Below are 23,645 nucleotides of genomic sequence, written 5' to 3'. Positions count from 1 at the left end.
GAATATAATATTAATGAAGTTTTTTTAAGGTCAGATAGTATATTATTATGTAAAATGTTATATACGTATATGTTGTTAAAAGAAATTGCTTTATTATCATATTCTTTGTTATGATTTGGAGTTTATGGTGTAATCGAAACAAGAAGATTTTTGAAGGGAAGCCTATTTTGATTCATAAAGTATTGGGCGACATAAAATAATTAGCTTTTTTGTGGCTCTCTATACGGTCGAAGATTTCTATAAGGGAGTGGAGCTTACGGTTTGGTTTTAACTTGGACGGAATGATGTATTAGGTGTTTTGGTTTAGTTTCTTTGGTCCTCATTGGTCTTGTTTCTCAGTTTTTTGTTGCGTTTTTATTATCTTGTACTCTTTGATTTATGTTTTATATAAGCCTTGTTTTAAAAAAAATAGATACGTATATGTAATCACAAAACGATAATGATACGTTATTATATAACTTGGTATGTAAATAATATATGGACGTCTATGACTTTCGCCTGAAATATGTGTATCAAATTTTGATGGTTTCGTAGGCTACCTACATAAATAACACTTTGTACAAAAACTGCCGCTATGTATCTTTTTGACGAATATTTGTAATAATGACAAAATTTGAAATGAATAAGATCGGATTTTACCAGAGTATTAAAATCTGTGTTGCCTTCGGACGAGGCGAGCCAACTGGATTTTACCGGGAACATCAATCCAAACTCAGATGCCGGCGTGGATCCCGATCATGTCAACATAGTTGGCCTCCACGGGAATGGCGGGGCGCGACATGTTCGCGCAGTGAGATAGCTTAACTGTGAAAGTCACCGTTCGAAAAAAAAAATAAATACAAAATATAGTATTCAGACCGAATGACTCTATGATATTACGTTGATACTTCCACATATTATGGATTACATAGGAGACATCTCTATTTTTCTCCCGGGGAATCTTTAGAATCACCACTTCGTAGCTTTCAATTCGTCTCTGACCATTAAATGAAATGTGAATAATCCGTCCTCTTCTCTTTGAAAGAAGGGGCACTTCCGGTGGAGAAGGGTGAGAAGGATTTATTACCACAAAAAAAACTCTTTAAAAATAAACTCAAAAAAAAATAATAAAAAAAAATCATAACTCAAAGTATAAATAAAAAACGAAAAAAAATTAAAAAACTAAAAATGTTTCTACCAACATTCCCGTTCAAAAAATAAATAAATATAAAATGCAAAAAAATAAAAAAATTTGACGAAAAGACACAATGCTGAGATCAAAGACACAATAACGAAATGAGCAAAAGACACAATTATAACTAAAAAAGACGCAATGTATCGCAAAATATAACGCAATAAAGAAAAAAATATAGCAAAATGTTGAGTAATATAACACATAATAAAAACACAGTCAATGACGAAATAAACACAAAACACAATAATAAACAAAAAGACACGACAACTTTTTTCACTTACCATTGGTTTTTTTATGAGAACGACAAAGACGGTGGAAACATTTTTGTGTTTTTACTTTTTTCATTTTATTATTAAATTTTAAGTTATGATTTTTTATTTATTTTTAAGAAAAAAAGTTTGAGAGGTTTTTTTTATGTGACTACAAACCATTTTCATCATTTACATTTTTGTTCTCATTTATAGAATAACTTCGCCTATGAATTAAACAACAAATAGTATTTCAAAAACTCAGAAAGGATCTTCTTTAACTTGGTCTCACCACAAAGACTGGTTCAAAGTTTCACCGAGTCAATTAATAACTAGGTAAAAGAATGTTGTTTTGTTAACATTTAGGCAATGGTTATTCATACACTCTTTTTGGTTATTCACACACTCTTTTAACGCATATATTATTTTTATGTACACCCTATAAAGGTTATATGAATAACACATCCCTAACATTTATTTAAGAGAAAATTCCCAAAATAGCCCATTTACAGAATGTGGTTCCAAGTTTGTCCCCCCCTAAATTCAAGTTTCTAATTTTGTCCCTTTGGTATCTCGTTGCCGGCGACATGTTAGCGAACACCAACGATGTGTTAACATAACATAGGGTTGACGATGCTTTATGTTGCTAACATATGGTAGCAGCGATGCGTTAATGTTTAAAGCAGGGGTTCCACGATGCGTTAGCTGATAACGCATCGCTGCTACCCTATGTTATGTTAACACATCGTAGGTGTTCGCTAACATGTCGCCGACAACGAGATACGTTTATGTTGCTAACATAGGGTAGCAACGATGCTTTATCAGCTAACGCATCGTGGAACCCCTGCTTTAAACATTAACGCATTGCTGCTACCCTATGTTAACAACATAACGCATCGTCAACCCTATGTTATGTCAACACATCGTCGGTTTTTGCAAACATGTCGCCGGCGACGAGATATCAAAAGGACATAGTTGGAAACTTAAATTTAGAGAGACAAAATTGAAACCAATTTTTATAAATGAGCTATTTTAGAAATTTTCCCTTTTATTTAAACATGTGTCCACTTAAACTCTCCAGACTCCCGAGAATGTTTTTTCCTTTCACATGCATATAAACTTTAGTCTACATCAAACCATAAGTTAGCGAGTTGAAGACACAAAGAGTGGTTTATACGTTTTAAGGATGTTTACGTGACATAAAATTCATGATTCTATTTTAAAGAATAATTCAATCAACTCATATTTTGCTAGTTTATCATGGGAAAGTCATTGGGTGGCGTGTGAAAACACTTATTCCAACATCAACTAGAATCAGAAACGTAAAATTAGAAACATGCATTTCAAACCTACCTTTTCTTCCAAAATTATCTCCTCATTTTGATACCCTTTTATGCTGAAATTACATTTTTAAACAGATAAATTTCAAATTATATTTTAGGGTTTAGGGAATTTTACAGTGGACTTAAACCCTTGACCTATAGGGTATATTGGTATTGGCTGAATGCCCCTTGGTGATTTTCTATACTAAATAACAAATAACAGAAAAAAAAAACATACGAATACAAATTTATTTATATATAATTTCATTTATTATTATACAATTTAATTCTTCTGTGGATCTCATTCTCCAATTCCTTCATTCCACCCACTTCTTCAAGCTCCTGCATAACAGAATCTGTTAATACTGTTTATTTTTATTTATAAAATAATAACAGAAGAGAGATATAAGGCACCTTAGGTCCCAAGAACAAGCCATATGGAACTCCATTGAATTTCTCTGTGTGATGCAACTGAAAATGCCCACGAATTCCTTCTTAGTTCATCTTTTCTTTCCGTTTTAAACGTATATGGTCTAGTGAGTTGTTTAATAAAAATCAAAATTTAAGTAAAAAAGTATAAAAAACAACACATGTGTCTATTGTTTCTTTATAGATATGACTCTTACCTAATCACATATTTGTTTCTGTTTCTCATTTCAATCTTTAAAACACCACGCCAAAATGTGTTAATACGAAAATACGAACTTCACGCTTCTTTACTAAATTAGTTCTATGATAAAAAACTAGTCATAAAACATAATATATATGTATTATGTATAAACATATAAAATCATTTCAAAATCAATAATATGTTAAAAATTGCGTAACACATCTATATTATTAAATGTATTAGGAGGGAAGCTTAAACAATTACGTAACCATTATATGCACCATTCTAATAAAAATATTATATAATTTTAATAGCTTTTTAAATATTATTGATTATGAAATAAAAGATGAAAGATTTACAAATGTGATTAAATGTTTGTATTTTTGTTTTGTGTGATTTGTTTGAAAATGTATTTAATGAAGTATACAATAGATGTCATGTTATTTTGAGGGTTGAGATTTATTTAAGGTTCATGAACGAACAGTGACCACATGGTACCTGATGAGCGGCTGCAACCCTTCGTAGGTAAGGATCGTTTGCGATGGGACCCACTTGGAATCTTCTGTGAACCAAACCATCGTGGACGAACATGTACGCCATTCCAAATACCGTGATTCCTAGTCCCTGCAGTTTCACCACCACCACTCTTTAATTTATAGGAGTTCAAAAAATAATTATAATAATAAATAAAATTAATATTTAATTACTTTTTTCGCAATCTTATGTTTTCATTAACATCATTAATTAGTCAATTTTTAAGTAACACCAACACAAAACTCATGTTTTCTTGAACAATCTCGAAGAAACAGATTGCTGCCAAACAACTGGGTTAAGTCGCCCGACTCAGTGAGTCACTTACCGCTCCGAAACAGAGACCCGGAACTAAGCCTTTGTGGAAGAACCCATAGTACAGCAACGCAATGGCAGGAACCGCATTTACTATGGCGAACACATCGTTGAGCTCAAACGGACCTTCTCGTGGTTTATGGTGTGACTGCAAGATTCAGCTAGTTTAATATAATATGATAATCAAATCAATCACAAATCATGATTGATTTGCAGATTTCACTCCCTTCACCGTAGGGGGTTTGTGTTATATTTGGCCTAAAATACTAATAGAAGATTTGACTAATTGAGCAATTGGGAATTGGAAAGTGTTAATTACCTCATGCATGTGCCACAAGGAAGCATGCCAAAGAGCTTCATGAGCCCATCTTGCCCAATATTCCATCCCTACCTGCATTTCATTAATTATGTATGATATCAGATCTGGTGGTGTATAATTATTCCTCACGGTTGCACAAAGAGAGATGAGTGGGTACCGCAGCGCCAACAGAGAGGGCAAATGTACCAAACATCTCCACATACGGAATCTCTCCACCCTGTTTCATTTCCCCCAAATAAATTATTATTATTAAAACTGAGGCTATAGTGAAACATGCATACCTCCATTTGCCATGAGAATCGGTAATAAACAGCCATAACAGCCATGGAAGTGATTCCGAATGTGGACATAATAGCCGCAATAAGATAAGTAAACCGCTCCGATTTCTTCCTCGCCATTTTCTCCTCAACTCTACGACTGTTACTAGTCGCCTCCGGAACCGTAATTAGCTCCGTAGCAGAATCCTCGCCAAGATTATTAGAGCTGTTTTGGGTTTCAACCTTCTGGTCTCCCGCAACAAAACATAGCGTCAAGGTACGCGTTCGCCGGATCCGAGCAAGTGGGTCAAAATTTCTGTAAGAATAGTGAAAGTGAGAGGTGGAGGTGGGTCTTTGAGGACCCAGGAACGGCATGGGTCTAGAGCTGCAGGGGACGGCAATTGTGGCCGCCATTGATGTGCAAGTGGTGGAGTTGTGGGAAGGATAAGTGGGGGGTGAGTATGTATAGGAGGAGGAGAGGAAGGTGAAGGCGGTGTTTGGGAAAGAGGATTGTGGGGGTGGGTGAGTGGATGTAGACCACATGTTACCTTCTGTGTGGAGGAGGGCCCATATGACACACATACACCACCACCAACTTGATTGCACTACTTGTGTTTTTTTTCTATTCGTCTTTCTAATTCCACGTCTCCTTTTTGTTTTAAATAAGTTTAATTAGGTTTTCTTCTTTCTTTCTTTTTTCAGTTGTATAGTGTTGACCAAATGTTTTCATATTATTATAGTCTTTAACCACTTTGATTTTTTATATATATTTACTAGCTTTCGAACCCGTGTGTTACACGGGATTTGTAAAATAATAAAGATAAAAAAATTCATTATCTGAAAGAATAAACAAAATTATAGATAAAAGAATATAAAATATATAATACAAACAATAAAAAGTCTAGTTACTCAAATTTACAAATTCGAATTTTTTTATATACAACATTTGTAAAAAAAATTTTGACCAATTACCCGTGGACAACTATGATAATGAGATGAGAGATTAAAGAATTAAAAGAGAAATTATAACTCACTTCTCAAAATTGTTTTGTCTCATGACCCATATATAGATAAGATAAATAAGATGAGAAATTAGAGAATTAGAAATTAATTAAAGCCCATTTGATAAAATTATTTTGACCCATAACCAATGTATAATTAGGATGAATGAGATGAAAGATTAGAGAATTCAAAAGGAAATTATAACCCATTTTCCAATATGGTTTTGCTCCATAACACATGAATAGATAGAATGCATGAGAAGAGAGATTAGGTCAAGAATGAATGTGAGATTGCCACATCATCCTCGTTATTTTGTTTAATTAGTTTAGTAAGATCTATCTATAATATATATAATTAACTTCCATAGAAATCATAATTGTTCTCTAGTCGCTCTATCTACCCTTTTGAGCAATTGATTAATTCATAAGATGGAGTGCTCTCATCGATTTATTAGCCTGTTTTGACCGTCTAACTCCTATACGGGTCATAACATCTCAAATACGGATACCATACTTTATAACATCGTCCGTTTTCATCTCCTTCCTAAAACCCTAACCAAACTAATTCAACGTGGCTTAACATCACTCCAACCCTAAATCACTGATGCAACTCTATACTCCCGCCCCCTTTCAATTTCGTTCACCAATCATCCTCAGTTGCCTCTCTGTCAACCAACAGGTCCTTGGAGTATCAATTACATGAAATAAAAACTCCGGTTAGCCGTGTAGAATATTTTCAAGTTTTTGTTGAAGAAGATATCAGGGAAATTGATTCTCGTGACATCAATATTGATCAGCTTGATGTTCAACTTAGTAACGACACGATTCAGCCTTTTGATTAGCAATTAACGTTGATTTTATTACTCAAAATGTTTGTTTTCTTAATTTCATTTTTTGTTAAATTAGGTTTTGAAATATGCGTTGCACGTAGTTTAAAATTATATTCAAGTGTAACTGTAAGTTTAAAATTGGATTGTGATATGAAACTGACTTAATTTGTTGTGCTAATTAAGGTTATGAACTTCAATTTTCAATGTAAAGTATTTTTGAAATTGATCATAGTTATTGAGTATGCAACATTTAATGCATTTACAATTGTGTTTTAAAGTTAGTGAATTATCTATTTTGGTTGTTGATGTGCTAAAAGTAGTTTAACAGCTTGTTAGATCAAAACTAGACGTACTCCTTACGAAGAGCTAAATCTAGCAATCTTAATCAACAAATACCTATCAAATAATCTATCACATTACAGCTTGTTAGATTAGCAGCACACTTTAACTTATTTGATTAATTATTATTGATTCTATGATCTTATTATAAATCAATCACAAACAAGTTAAGAACAAACAATAAATGACCTAACAGAATGCTATCTTATGAAACGATCATCAAAAACCCTGTGAAATAATAAAACTTATAAAATAAAACCAAACACACATATGCATCAAATAAATAATATCAAACTCTTTACTGATTCATAAACGATAACGAAAAGAAAATTCCACACAAAATCAAACATCAGATATGGTTCATCATAAAGCCTAGGAAGTCTATAATGTTTAACCTAGCATTGGTAAATCAAACAAAACAAGAACAAGAATCATGGTAAAAATCATTATAAAAACGTAATACGGAAAAATTAGGATGATAAAACCCGTTGTCTTCGCTCCTACTTGATTAGCACTTAACCGTATGTTTCCTAGCCTTCTAGAACTCCAAAACTTGCAATCCTGACTTCGATAGTCTTTGGTGGCTACTAGTTCATAAGATATATTAGGGTTAAGGCTAAGTATGATTAAATAGGTATTTCGGCCTCAAAACCCTTCAAAGACAACAGAACTTTCTGGAAAATAGGGCTCTAGGCTCCACGCGAAGAGAGAACAAGACTTGGGCATGTGACACGGCAAAATAAAACCTCACAACACATAAAAATATACCATGCCGCACTACGCGGCGAGAGAGGAGAGGCTGGCGGCCTGCCCCTTTTTGTCTAGTTCAATTGCTTGTCTGGTCCGGTTCATTTCGGTTCTCGATTTTAGCTCCTTTCTTCTCGCTTCTTTCTCTTTTCAACCATGTTTAACACCAGAGACCTATAAGATACTATTAAGTTTGTAGTATACAAATTCTAAATGAAAATAAACGAAAAGTAATCAATTACGATACAATTATGCAGGAGAAAACATATATATTTAGCAATATATCAAATATCCCCACGCTTAGTCCTTTTTCGTCCCTGAAAAAGACTTATGCAATGGAATCATATTTGGAAAACTGATCTTAAAATCTTATAGATTAACTTAAAGCACAGATAAATGTAAAAACCACAATCACCGATATTGTTGTCCACTTAAAACCAGCCACCAGGCAATCAAACCCCCACACACATTAAGCATTTAAATTCATGTGATATCAAACACACCTATGGGTCTCACACTTTTAGAGTAAAGGTTTACCTACCCCATCTGAAGCATAATAAAAATAATTAAAAACATGGTTGAAGAAGACTGGTTCAACCTATAACCGTAAGATAAGAACCCCTTAATGGTAAGAAGAAAATGCACTTAGGTGAAATTATGGATGATAGGTCAAGTGAGGTCGTACGAGAATGCCCTAAATATTATTGGACTTTTTCACATGTATTTCCCTAAGAAAGTATTTATTGACTAAAATCTTCGAGCCCCAATAATGTATCCCCAGAGTCACAATCCCCTTGGTAACACGTAAACTCCTAGTCCCGTCTAGTATATGCACTTTGGCCTCTTTGTCTATTTTTGAGAATGTTTCTTTGTCATTTTTCATTACATAAATTTCTCGCTTTCGTTTGCTTTTTCGGACCAATTCTTGGAATACATTTATTTTATTAAATTTTTTCATTTTTTTCCATTGTGTACTTAGGCATTTTTAATCTATAAGTATATAACTAAATACTAAAGCTCGTATAAAACTGACATGACGGGGTGACACAACTCTTTATTTATTCTTATAAAACAGAGTGGTGTGCTAATTTAAAGTGAATTCAATTCACATTACCTTAGGGTAATCAGCATATGCTATTACTCCCTATGTCTTATCAAATTTCAACTTCTTTACCCCTCTTAGCATCCACAAAATCAAAGATTAATTTGGTTTAAAGTGAGTTAACTTATCTTTATCAAAAACCACTTGCTTACATAAAATGATGTTTTAGTAAAAGAGGTCAAGAGTTATCTCTTTCTTTAATTGTCATGGAATAAGATGAATAACGATGTTATTCTCACATTTAATCACCATAGAAAGCTCATATCAATGTTTACTAATCAACTACTAAACCAAGTTTAAAGCAATTTTAACTAGGATGATACACATTTATCTTTGATCTTCTTTCTATCAAAAAATATAAAAACAAAAAATATTGTCTTTTAATTTTAATTTACGTTTTTAAAATTCATTTACCAAAACCAAAACCATAATGATGTTCACTTCCGCTTAATATAAATACAAAGATTTAGTAGTAAAATTCTATAAGTGTGTCCGTGGAACGATAATTGGTTCTTACCTATACTTTACTACATATACGATAGGTACACTTGCCTATTTGTATGTGGTTTAGTATATATAATAATCATTTTTATAAATTAAAAATTCAACATTATGTGAATAAAACATTTGAAAAAGTTAACACCTTTTCTATACTACACCCGCCCGACGTGAGGCCGAAGACTCATTCAAAAATAAACCAATTACAACTAAATAGATAGTAGCAAGTGGGTGTCGAACACAAAGAGTTTGTGGAATGCGTGTTTACTAGTAGCTTTAACAGACTACTAATTAATTAAACTAAATTGCATAAAAAGTAGTTTCAGATTTTGATAGATTAGAATTGATTACTAAAAAGAAATAAACTAACTTGCAACAATGATTAAGATTGAGAAAATGATTAAGAACAAGCGACCATCTTAGGTTTCAAGTTTAAAACAACTCAATGTTCATGCTTACTAGAAAGAACCACATAGACATAGTTCATGTTTGATTACTTGTTTGTGATTAAAGGGAACTAAGTACTTGGATTAGTATAATGCAAGGTTGTTACCCAAAAATCAATTAACTAATATTCAACCCTAATTCCTCCCATGATATCTCGATTACCAATAGCACCAAGAACGTATGGTTTGTGTTATGTTCAAACGTAAGGAATACTTTACAAACAATTAATCAAACACCGTAACAACCAAACAAATATTGCAAAGTCATTATTGCAGAAATTCAAGCATAACAAAGTGTATCAATTAAACCTTACATCCAAGATGATCATCAATGAAATTAGCCACACTTGGTTTTGTAGATCATCATCACTTCAATTAGGTTAATCATAGGAATCAAAGACCCAAAATCTTGATTACAATCACACACAATATTGTTTTGTACTCCAGAAGTCGCCTCCAAGTCGTTCTTAAGTGATAGATAGATGAAAAGACAAGAAAAATGGAATAAAAACATTCCAATTCGGTAGTTACAACAGCGGACCATGGCCCACGGTGACCACAGTGGGCCACGATGGTCTCCACGGTCCACTAGAGCTCACGGTACGGTGAGCTCTGGTCATTTTTTATCAATTTGACTGTAGCCCACGGTCTAGACCGTGGATCACGGTGCTCTTCAGCCAAGTTTGTTCATTTTTGACTCTTTTAGTCCCTCTCGCCTCTCCGGTTCCTTCAGTTACCTCCTTATATGCCATAGTAGCTTTGTAACCTCCTTTTAACCTGCAATTAACCAGGCAACAATAGTTTTCTAGTCCCATGAAGTTAACATTTACTACATAGTTTTTACATTATTTAAGCTCAAGTACGGGTCATACTCCGATGCACCCGTCACATTCCCACACTTAACCGTTTCTTGCCCCCAAGCAACACCTCAACAACAATTTCTTTCGTTTTTAACTTATATCCACCAATCATACCAACAATTCCGATTTATTCAAGGTCCCAAGTCATACCCTATTCCCTTGTTACTATAGTTTTGCACTAGTATACTTGATATTATATTTAAACCATAGAATTATAATCAACCCTAACATGATTTCGGTTTTTACCCACACATAACACACCTCCACACATTAACCCACTTCTTGATGATCATTCACACATTTTCAAATTTAACCAATTCTCATAGCACACACTTGTACAATCATCAAATCTCCACCTATATAAATGCTTTGACATAAAGGAAAATCAAGAGGGCTTAAAGCGGGTTATTGTGGGGCTAGGTGTAAGGGTATGGAAAGGGAATATTGAAAGTAGCTCAAACGATCCGATCCGGCTTATTACAAACAAACTAAATAAACAATGAAATAAACGACTATATACATCACCAACCTTCTTTTTCACTCAATATATAATACTTTGAACATTGAATCTATAACACTTTTCTTTACATTCTTTTGCAAAGTAAACATAATGCTTAATACTTCCTATTGATGAGTACTAACATAATTACAATTACAAAGAAACCTAGTAAGCCGGATCGGCTCGCAATTTTTACATCGGGTTGATTGAATAAAAATAATAAGTCAAATAATGTTTTCTAAGGGAACCAACCACCCGCTGCTCACATTAAGCACGCTCATATATGTAATGTATGAGGCCCAACCCCAAAACCCACACTGACACTCATCCAGACGAGGCTTGACCTAATTGCCTTTATCACTTTTGCACTCTATAAAATATTTGAACGACATTACAATACAATTATAGTTTTCTGTACACTCAACAGAAGTAAGTCTACTTCTGGGATTTGTACCACTACCCTACACACACACAAGTGTTCCCCCGAGCCATGGTAGCCCCTACGAGGAGAACTAGTTATGACCGTTAGCCTGCGGCCAGCTGGCCTTTGATTGATTAGGCTGAACAGTTATGTTTGGATCCAGACACATGTGTACTCTGTCTGAGTTGCTTTTATTTTCTATATTGTATTATAATGTTTTTAGAAATCACGTAATCTCATGTAAACGTTGACTGACTAGTTAAGACAAACACCCGTTCATCTTATCGAGTATAAATATGTTTTTATTGAATGATTGAAAAGTTAACGTATTCACTTGTGACTGTCTGTTCTGAATGATATGGTGATCTCGTTTGTAACCTTGACTGTGAATGAATGATTGATTGATGATTGATTGTTGATTGATTGACCTATAATAAAATAGGTATATAAATGTTCGGATCGTCTTTTGATCTGGCTGTAGACCTTTAGTCTAGTTTTGATAACTTTAAACCTTAATTGATCATTTGTTTGAATAAAACATTTAGACCTGTAGTCTTTCTGTTTATTGACTAATCATATACTGAGTTTCTTCTTCATGAAGAAACATCTATAATCTGTTTCTTCTTCAAGAAGAATCATTCATTGATTTCTACCGTTGTATGTAAAATATTATGTTTCTTAATCATGAAGAAACTATATAAAATGTTATGTTTCTTAATCGCGAAGAAACTATATATCCTTATGAATGTAAAATTTTTGTTTCTTAATTGTGAAGAAACATTACTATAATCCTTCGTATGTTTAAAGCTTATGTAAACGTAATTATGATCAAGGTTTGGGCTATACCCCTGACTATGGTATTAGCCATGTAATATAATAAAATAATACTTAGACACAATTCCTACCTTACACGGGTATTCGAAGTTATATACCTAAGCTCGTACGAGCAACACTTCTACTCTATGTCGTGTACTGGTGATTAAACTGTCAGAACTTCGGGGCATAGCACGAATTCCGAGGTTCACAAAAAACAAGGCGAAATATGGTGGTTTCTGTTATGCGCATACTTAGAGATAGAATGTCGGGTTATTTTCGGGTGGCACGCACTTCGAGGAAACATCGGGTATTTGGCAAAAATTACGAGGTTCGACGCGCCAAATGATGCTCGACACGCAAAGAGTGGTAGAGAGAGTATTTCTAGAGAGAGAAAGGATTGTGGTGTGAGAAATTAAGGAGCCGTGAGCCCCCCTTTTATAGGCTGATTTGCAATCCATCACGATACGCGATGGGTCTTGATAAGTTCGTCGCGTATCGCGGCGCCGCATTTTCTCCGCCGCCATACAACGTGTTGACACGTGTCCGCTGACTCATCAAGGTCTATCGCGATACGCGATGGCAATGGTTTAGTGCTCATCGCGTATCGCGATGGCTTCCTGAACTCAAATTTTTTACTTTTGGTCCCCTGTCTTTTGGTAGCTTGTCACTTATGGGTCTAACTCTCCTTGTCCAAAAATACTAAGGCGGCTCTCAAGCGGCTCGCGACGATGCGAAGTGCGAAGTGTGCCATCAAAGCGCCACATTGCGCCCATCGCTCTTCGCTCGAGCTCGTGCACGTGCGCGTGCGCGTCGGGTGCTTCGCACCCTCTGCTAGGACCACTGGGTGTATGCTAGACATAAAAGAATATTAATATGGAATTTTATCTCTTTATAAAGAGCTTCCAAATCTTTACCACTTTCCATGTGGGATGGATTTTAACTTCCTTATTTACACCCATGTAGATATCTTCCACTTTCTTACATCTTTCAATGTGGGATGGAATTTTCTTATTCCATATCCTTAACATAAGATAACCTTATTTATGGAATATTTTTATTTCCTTATGGAATGGTTTTATTTTCTTTATTTAATTTTTCTCATTACTTATTTTAGAGAATAATTTTGATCCTTCAACTTTACTAAGTTGTCAAATTTGGACCAAAATTTTAGGGATGTTACACATTGTCCCCAATGTATGGTTTTGAAAAAATAAAATAAAACAAACTACTACTTAAACGTTTAATCACAAGTGTTTCATTCTCCTCCCATCCACCCAAATAAAAATAACACGAAAGATAACCAACTATGCAAATAATATACCAACGGGGTTCACCTGACATGATGGAAACTTAATCAGTAGTAAGGCGGTTGGGCCGGACCGAAGATGGACGTCATGAAATCCGAAAGTTCCCCAAAATTAAACTCCCCACTACCTCTGCTACTGCCTTCTCCTGATGGTGGTGGTGGTGGTGGTGCCATTGACTGCATCGGATCAACCCACATAGAGTGATGAAGAGGCGGTTCAACATAACGCACATAATTGTCATACGGTGGTGAGGTTGTGTAATCCACGCTTGGTGGATCCGGTACCACTGGTTCACCCGCATGACATTGATCATGCATTCTTCTATTCCAATCATCTAAATACCGCATGTTGATCTCATGCTCTCGCCCATAATCTTGCGCACGATTCCACATCTCTATCGATCATGTCTTTCCTTTTCAGCACGTTCAACATATGCCCCCATGAATGTTTGATGGTCAAATAAGGCTCCAGACTCCTCCGACCAATTATCATAGATCGAAGGCATATGCGTTTCCACAACCTCGTTCATTGACCCCATATAGGCCCAATCACTACCATACGATTCATAACCCGAAGAATAATCCAAACCCCTATGTTGGGAACTACTACCACCACCTGTCTCCATGTCCTACGGCTCACCCATCTTCTCCACCTCTTCCACTTCTGCATCCACATCCTCTTCTACATCCTCTTTTAACACCTCCATCTCACATTATCACTTTCAAGCTGATGATGTCTATCCCCTTGAGTATATGTCCATCCCGGCCCCAAATCCTTTAACATGTATTCCTTAAAAACTTTAGTCTTCCCAAAAGAATCGTCTTGAATCACTCCATGTAGCTTAAATAGTGTAGTGATCAGTCGACATTGCGGTATTAACTTCCACTTCTTGCTCTCATGAGTAATCGAAATGTTGTGCATGACCAAATAACGGAAGGAAATTAGTGGTTTCCCGCACATAAATGCATACAAAATGCGAATATTGCTATTCCTCACAATCGAAATATCCCCCCGACGGGGCACCACATTGGACAAATAAATTGTCATCAACAGCTTTCCTTCAATCTTAAAATCATTTCTCTTAATATGTGGATTCAAACCCCGACCACCTTTTAAAACTTTTGCCAACATATTGTGCCATTTTGGATGTTTGTCGGGTTCCTCAAACAAATCTTTTACCGATATTTACACATACGCGTTAGTAGGCTTGATATCAAATCGGGCAATATGGTTAAACGTTTCAAAAGACATCACCACTTCATGTCCACCCACCGTTCCAATCAGTTTCATGTCGGGGCTTTTCTTATACGTTGGACATCATAAAGTCGACACGAATTCTTCAATCTCCCAATCATATAACATATTACGCTCTCCATCATAGCACCTAAGAGCAACTTCCCACCCTAATGCTTCAAATTTAGAAAACAACCAAAGTGCCTCAAAATCGGGGTCAGTCACCTGTTTTTCACACATTAACCCTATAATTTTCTTTTGCAAAGTACTCAATTTATCCCGAAATAACTCATGTTGCCATTATAACGGGTACTTTGACAACAACCCACCCCTCCAAGTGGGTTTGGGAATCGACACACACACTTGTTCTTGTTCTTCCAGCATTTGGTCAGCCTTTTAGCCTGGGTGCTCGGCCACTAGAAAATGAGGCTTTCCCTTTTCCCTTCTTTGAAGTTCTACCCATCTACACAAAAAAATCACCCCAAAAAACCAAGTTAATTCAAATAAGTACTTCCCCTCACTTGCTTGTTACTATGGTTGTGGATATTTAATTCATTATTCAATTCACCACAGTCTCACAACTTAACTAAACACTTAATTTTCAACTTTTCAATATAAAAACCATATGTTTAAAGCCCTTATCTACTATCTACAACCACAATGTATGACTATTACATTCATTAACCAAACAAGCAAGTGGGTATAGTTCAAATCAATTCTACCTTAACAATTTTTTCTTTCAATGTATAAAATAAAATTGAAATAGAACATACCTTGGTTGTTTAATAAGATGATAACTAATTCTTTCTTCACAAAAGGTCAAAACCCCCAAAATTTCTTAAGAAACTCGGCACCCAAATTCTTAATTATCGGATTAACAATTAGAAATTAGTGGAATTAGACTTGATATTGCTAATCCTCACGAAAATCCAACCAAAATAGGGATAAGAATCTTAGAAATTGATGTTTATATGAGAAAGTTATGGTGATGCGAGTTAGGGTTTGTAGAGAGATTTGATGAAGAAGATGAAAGTGATTGGATGAAAGTGGAAGTATAAGAGGGAAGTAGGTAAAAGTTGTAGTTGGAACTAAGTTAAAATAGATTTTTATTTTCTTTATCTTATCCAAAACCCGTCCAAAATCGTCTGTCAGCTTCGCACCGTGGGCCACGGTTCCCACCGTAGTCCACGGTTTCCTGTTATCAACCGACCATCAGATGTGGACCGTGGCTCACGGTGACCACCGTGTGCCACGGTCATATTGCATCGGGGTGGACAGACCATACAGTACCATGGTGTGGTTGTCCACCATAGGACATTGTTCACTTCACCGTGGGCCACGATGACCACCGTGGTCCACGGTCCTCCATATATACATATATTAAAAATATAAAAATAAAGTGAACCAAAAACAATATAAGTGATCAAAAGCTTACTTACAAAAAAAAAAACCCTACCCCCCCATGAAAAACCAGAGTTGTCCCCAACACGGTAACGATATTCATAAAAATTTCCCCACACTTGATTTGGACACACTCCAAAGAGCGAAAGGTAATTTTAAAACCAAATTTGAACAAAAAACTAAACTAGACTATACAACAAACCTGAGCCTTTACGAAGTGGAACCATCCGGTGAGCTTAGAAGGAAACTCACCTTGTCATCTTCAAGCATATTAACGTCTTTACCTTCTAAGTATGGTTTGAGGCGATGCCCATTCACAACTTGCTTAACTTGATTTTGCATGTCCTCAAATTACAACATCACCAAACCTCCCTACTCTAATGATGACATAAGGACCCATCCACTTGCTTTTTAGCTTCCCCAGAAACAATTTGAATATTGAGTTATACAACTACACCTTTTACCCAACTTCAAATGTTCTTCCTTATATTAGCATCGTGCACCGTATTTAGTTTTACTTTATAAGCCGACGCACATTCATACGCTTCATCCCGGGTTTCCTCTAATTCACTCAACTTCAATTTCCTCAACTCACCGGCTTCATTATAGTCCATATTAACACTCTTAATTGAATAAAAAGTATAAGTCTAATAATGATTTCTAAGGGAACTAACCCCCCTGCCCCTCTCATTAACCACGCTCATATATGTAATGTATGAGGCCCAACCCCAAAAACCCACACTCGCACTAGTCCATATGAGGCTTGACCTAATTACCTCTATCACTTTTGCACTCATGCCAAACTAAGGTCTCGAAATGCATTGATTGCACAAGTTCTATCGTAGGATATCAACTTTCTCACCAATATTTGCAGGTTATTGTACCGAAAGCATGCTAACCTTGACTAGAATGCTACATAACCTCCTTTTTAAAATACCTAGGCAAACATGTACTTTAGGGAATTATGAACATGAAAAGGAACCAAAACCTTACACCGACATATTACCACTTTCCGGTTTTCTTTTAAATTATTTTTTTTGACGTGAGGTCGAAGACTCACTAAAAAATAAACCAATTACAACTAAATAGATAGTAGCAAGTGGGTGTCGAACATAGAGAGTTTGTGGAATGTGTGTTTACTAGTAGCTTTAACAGAAAACTAATTAATTAAACTAAATTGCATAAAAGTAATTTTAGATTTTGATTGATTAGAATTAATTACTAAAAAGAAAGAAACTAACTTGCAACAACGATTAAGATTGATAAACTGATTAAGAACAAGCGACCATCTTAGATTTCAGGTTTAAATCAACACAATGTTCATGCTTACTAGAAAGAAACACATAGACATAGTTCATGTTTGATTACTTGCTTGTGATAAAAGGGAACTAAGTACTTGGATTAGTATAATACAAGGTTGTTACCCAATAATTAATTAACTAATACTCAATCCTAATTCCTCCCACGATATCACGATTACCTATAGCACCAAGAACGTATGGTTTGGATTAGGATCAAACACAAGCAATACTTTACAAACAATTAATCAAACACCATACAACCTAACAAATATTGCAAAGTCATTATTCTAGAAATTCAATCATAACAAAGTGTATCAATTAAACCATATATCTAAGATGATCACCAATTGAATTAGCCACACATGGTTTTGTAGATCATCATCACTTCAATTAGATTAATCATAGGAATCAAAGACCGAAAAACATGATTATCACTCACAATATTGTTTTGTATTCCAAAATTCGCCCTCAAGTGATAGATAAATGAAAAGAAAAGAAAAAACGTAATAAACACATTCCAATTCGGCAATTACAAATGCGGACAGTGGCCCATTGTGACCACCGTGGGCCACAGTGGTCTCCAGGGTCCCCTAGAGCTCACAGTATGGTGAGCTCTGGTCATTTATTCCCAGTTTGATCGTGGCCCACAGTCCTGACTATGGCCCACGGTTGTCTTCAGCCAAGTTTCTTCATTTTGACTCTTTTAGTCCCTCTCACCTCTCTGATTCCTTCGGTTTCCTCCTTGTATGCCATAGTAGCTCCGGAACCTCCTTTTAACATGCAATTGACCACGCAACAATAGTTATCTAGTTCCTTGAAGTTAACATTTACTACATAGGTTTTTACATCATTTAAGCTCAATTACGGGTCAAAATCAGATGCACCCGTCTCATTCCCACACTTAACCATTGCTTTCCTCCAAGCAACACCTCAACAACAATTTTTTTGTTTTTAACTTATAACCACCAATCATACCAACAATTCCAGTTTAGTGAAGGTCCCAAGTCATACCCTATTCCCTCGTTACTATAGGTTTGCACTAGTATACTTTATATTATATTTAAACCATAGAATTCTAATCAACCCTAACATCATTTCGATTTTTACCCATACATAACACACCTCGACTCATTAATCAATTACATAATCAGCAGTAACATAAAAGCATAGACACAAGTTGGCAAACATGAAATTCTATCAATATAAAACATGCATAAACCAACTTGTTCTAAGCACAAAATGTAATTCTTCCCAAATAGTAATCATGATCAATTTTGAGACAAGTATGCAGATAAGACAATTCAAATCAGATACAATCATACTCATCAAATGATCATGAAACATAAGACACTTTCACTCTTAAGAATCATAGACACCTAAGTCAATCAATATCAATTTAAGCACACATCAATCAAAGAAAATTCACACAATCACATATAATAGTCATTTGCACATTTAAACATATATCATCAATCAGACTTCATCCGAGTTGATAATGCCTAAAGCTTTTAATAAGAAATTGAATCTAGTCTTATCTAGTGGCTTGGTGAACAAATCAACCAAGTTGTCACTAGTTTAAGCTCTTTTCATTTCTATTAAACCTTTCTCATTGCAATCTCTGATAAAATGGTGTCTGATTTCAATATGATTGGTCTTTGAATGTTGAACACAACTTTTCACAATAAACGTAGCAGCAGTATAATAAATAAGAATAGGACCATAACCAAGTAGTTGATTCTGAATCCAATGGACCTGAGCACAGCAGGCAGATGCAACAATGTATTCAACATTTGTAGTTGAAATTGACATTGTTGTTTGCTTTTTGCACTACCATGAAACCGACTTGTCTCCGAAGAATTGATAACCACCAGATGTTGACTTCTAGTTCATGCTGCATCCGTTATAGTCACCTTCAGTGTAGGCAAGAAGATCAAAGGAATTGTTCCTTGGATACCAAATTCCCAAGTTTGGCTTTCCCTTCAAGTATTCGAAGATTCTCTTTACAACCATCATATGTGAAACCTTGGGGTTGGCTTGTAATCTTGCAAATACACATACAACAAACATGATATATGGTCTTGAAGCAATAAGATACATTAATGTTCCAATCTTGGCTCTGTATTCATGTTGATCTACAAGTTTTCCCTTTTCATCAACTACCATATTTTTATGTGTGTCCATTGGAGTAGAAGCTGTGTTCAAATCTTGGCACTTGAGCTTGGTTAAAATGTATTGAACATAATTGGATTGATTAATGAATCCATTTTCAGTTGAGCTTGCAATCCATGGAAGAAGTTCAAGATAATATCATGACTTCTTCAAAATCTATACACATGTTTTTTATTTGTAGTAACAATGATGATATCATTAACATACACTTGAAGTAGAAGTAAATCTCTTCCTCTCTTCTTATAGAATAAGGTCTTGTCAATGGCTCCTCTTTGAAATCCATTAGAAAGTAGATGATTTGACAGCTCCTCATACCAAGCTCTTGGAGCTTGATTAAATCCATATAAAGCCTTGTTAAGTTGGTATACTCTATTTGGATATTCAGGATCCTCAAAACCTGGAGGTTGAGTGACATACACCTCCTCTTCTGATTTTCCATTTAGGAAAGCAGATTTAACATCAAGTTAAAATACTCTAATATTCTTTGATGCAACATATGCCAAAAAAGATTCTTATGGCTTCCAATATGGCTACAAGAGCAAACGTCTCCTCAAAATCAATTCCTTCTTGTAGGCATCCAAGAGCAACTAATCTTGCCTTGTTATTCACTACAATCCCTCTCTCATCCATTTTGTTTCTAAAAACTTATTTGGTTCCAATTGCATATTTTCTTCTTGGCTTATCAACAAGCTCCTAGACTTGAAAATTTTTGAACTATGCTAATTCCTCCGGCATAGCTTCTACCAAAATCATGTCCTTTAGTGTTGAACAATGTTCTTTGGGTCCATTTGGGATAGAAAACAGGAATATAAGCAAATGTTTACAATTTGATAAGCACTTATGATCACTTTTCATGCAAGTTACTAATGATATTTTCGATGGGATGATTCCTTTGAAGAAAAGAAGTTTGAATGATTTGAGACGAGGTTAGATTTGGATCCAAATTCCAATAAATTTGTTTAGGTTCTTCAATAGTCAAATCCTGTGCATCATTGTTCAATTCAGCTTCTTCATCAATCAGATTAGATGATGAGGAACCAACGCTTGCTAAATTTAGTTTCTGAGAAAAATTCTCAAACATTGACTGAGTGTCATGTTGAGTCTGATCAGGATGATTGTCAGTTTGATCTCCAGATGTTTCATTGTGATATGGGTCTTGAGGTTCAACACTTTACACATCATTTACATCTTCATCTTCTTTAGAAATCTTCCTTAATGTCTAAACAATCTTCTTTTAGGGGTTGCTTCAGGGACACTTGTTCCATAAGAATATTCATCAATGTCTTCAGGATAGATTTTGAAGGATTTCATCAGTTCCTCTAAATCAATCAACCACCTTGCTCCATCAACAATATTAAACCGATTCTCATTGAAGATAATCTCAGATGATTCAATCACACTCAGTTGATCTTTCACATATACTGTATATGCCTTTGAGTGTGAAGAATATCCAACAAAGAAACAGTCTAATGACTTTGCTTGTAATTTGTTCAAGTAGTCTTTGATAAAATGTAAAGAACATTTACATCCAAATTGCTTGAGAAACTTGATGTAGGGCTTTTTTTTGAACAAAATCTCATAAGGAGTTTTGTTTTGTCTTTTGTTGAGAAGGACTCTGTTCTGAACATAACATGCAATGTTGATAGCTTCTACCCAAAATGATACGGGTAGATAAGCATCCGCTAACATGGTTCTTGCAGCTTCTATGAGTGTTCTATTCCTTCTTTCTGTAACCCCATTTGTTCAGGAGTTCTTGGAGCACTGAATTGTTGAAATATTCCTTTTGAAAGACAAACTTCAGTCATGACTCTATTTTTGAACTCTAAGCCATTGACACTTCTCATCACCTTCACCCTTGCATCCAGTTGATTCTCAATTCTTTTCAGACAGCTCTTAATTAATTCTGCATCCTCATCCTTTAAACCCAGGAAATACACCCAAGTGAACATTGAGTAATCATCTATAATCACCAAACAATACTTCTTTTTTTCCACTGCTTGGAACACTCACAGGACCAAAGATATTCATGTGAAGCATTTCAAGCACATGATCAATGGAGTTTATCAATTTTTTTTTGTTGTGAGAAGATTTATTTATTTTTTTTCCTTTTTGGCATGAAACACAGTTGTCTTCATGCTTGAAATCCTTTATAGGTAATCCAGTGACATGTTCACCTTTCACAAGTTTGTTCATATTCTTTAACTTCACATGACATAATTTTCTGTGCCATTGCATGGTTTCATTTTTCAGATGATTTAGAGACAAAGCAAGTTCCACCCCTTGAAATAACATCTTTCACTATTAGTTCATACAAATTGCCATTTCTTGGTGCCATCATCATAATCATGTCTGGTGGAATCACAAATTCAGGTTTCATAATGAAACAATGAGACTCATCCAATCCCACCCTATAACCTTTATCACATATTAGAGATATGCTCAAATGATTATATGTTGGGATGAGAAAATGGCATAAGGAAGATTGAAATCTTCTCAACCTACCTAGAAATGTCTATGTATGAACATCGGGCACACTTGGACATACGAGAAAGCTTTTACTTAAGCCTAGCAAGGTATTTTGCCTTCCGGGCAAAGTTATCTTCTTGAAGTCTTCTTTAGTGACAATCCAAGCAGGGTTCACTATGTCTAGCAACGTTGTTCTTCAAAGCCAAGCAAGGTTTGCTTCCCAGCAAGCTCTTGGCTAATCCAAGATTTTGAAGCCAAGTATTTGGAAGATCTAGCAAGGTATTCATAAATAAACAGTTGTCCGAGTATGCTTCAAGAAAGTGGGTAAAGAATTATCTTAAGGACTTTGTCAGGCAAGGTTCAACTCCGAGCAAGCTACAGTGTTACCAACACACTTGGGTTTGATTAATAAGTTATTCATTAAAAAAGAGTTGAAGGGATTTGTTAAGAACAAGTTTGCTCGTTGGATCATATCGAGCAAAAATTGCTATGGTCAAGAAGATTGAAGTCTGCTAAGTGTATATTTTCTTTGGAAAATATTCTAAGTAAAGTATACCCGGAGAACTGTTCCACCAACACACTTTGGTTACCATGTCTACTCGAAGAAGACAAAGGCTCCAAAGCTTACCCGAAGACCTGTTTTACACTTAGAATGTTTTGTAATATGATTTACTAATTATGTTTCATTAATTAGGGTTTCTAGAAGGAATGACAGCTGTTAGGTAGGCCTGTATAAGGAATAATTAGGGCATGCTTAAAAAGCGACGGACGTAGACATATTATTCCTGACATTGATATTGACGGCCGCCCCTTTGAATACGACCGACAAAACATTCCCTTTCTGTAACCCTGATTGATTCCCGTTTTTATTGATATTATGATGTGTGTCTAAAGGGTGTTTCTTTCTATAAAACGGAAAGTGTACCGGTCAAAAGTAGTATAGACCTAAGATTTAAATTTATAAAACGGAAACTCCTAATGACACCACACACAACCGGCAAGTGTACCCGTCAAAAGTAGTATAGACCTAAGAAGTCGGAGTATCGAACACAAGGCCACGTGAGAACGCCTATGATTACTAAACCCTATACAAGACCATCCTAAGAATAATATTTTTTAAATAATTAAACTATTTAACCTAACTTACTTTGACTAAATTAACTAATTTAACTTAACAAAAACACTTAACGAAACTTAGAAGCTTAACTTAGAAGGAACAGAGAAAACGTCTACCTAGGTAAGAATCATATTGGAAGTCTAACAAGCTAATGGATTGAATGATCTCACGACACCGGTGTCTAAGGATGAAACAACTAAGGTTCTCTCAAGAAATCTAGATCACCTCTCGGTCTCACTAACAAACTCTAACTTACACTTAATTGATTTTAAGAACAAACTGGGAAACGAACGCTAAGGTGTTCTAATGTTGACTC

The 23,645-nt window shown here is 35.2% G+C and overlaps 1 protein-coding gene across 1 annotated transcript; it reads right to left on the bottom strand.

Moving 5' to 3' along the window:
• Positions 1-2,532: 2,532 nt before the first annotated feature.
• LOC143589910 (beta-carotene hydroxylase 2, chloroplastic-like) lies at positions 2,533-5,233 on the bottom strand. The gene is made up of 7 exons (XM_077070536.1): positions 4,801-5,233; positions 4,677-4,736; positions 4,520-4,591; positions 4,214-4,348; positions 3,853-3,978; positions 3,159-3,215; positions 2,533-3,086 (listed from the first exon to the last, which is right to left on the bottom strand). Exons 1-7 carry the CDS (start codon positions 5,188-5,190, stop codon positions 3,009-3,011), a joined length of 918 nt encoding a protein of 305 aa, XP_076926651.1. The 5' UTR covers positions 5,191-5,233; the 3' UTR covers positions 2,533-3,008.
• Between the last annotated feature and the right edge of the window lie 18,412 nt (positions 5,234-23,645).

The sequence above is a fragment of the Bidens hawaiensis genome, unplaced genomic scaffold (assembly GCF_021521415.1).
Source record: "Bidens hawaiensis isolate Kalapana, Puna unplaced genomic scaffold, B.hawaiensis_p1.1 tig00038023_1, whole genome shotgun sequence".
Taxonomy (NCBI): Eukaryota; Viridiplantae; Streptophyta; class Magnoliopsida; order Asterales; family Asteraceae; genus Bidens; species Bidens hawaiensis.
Note: the sequence above shows the minus strand (reverse complement) of the source record. Positions and strands in the feature narration are given on the sequence as shown.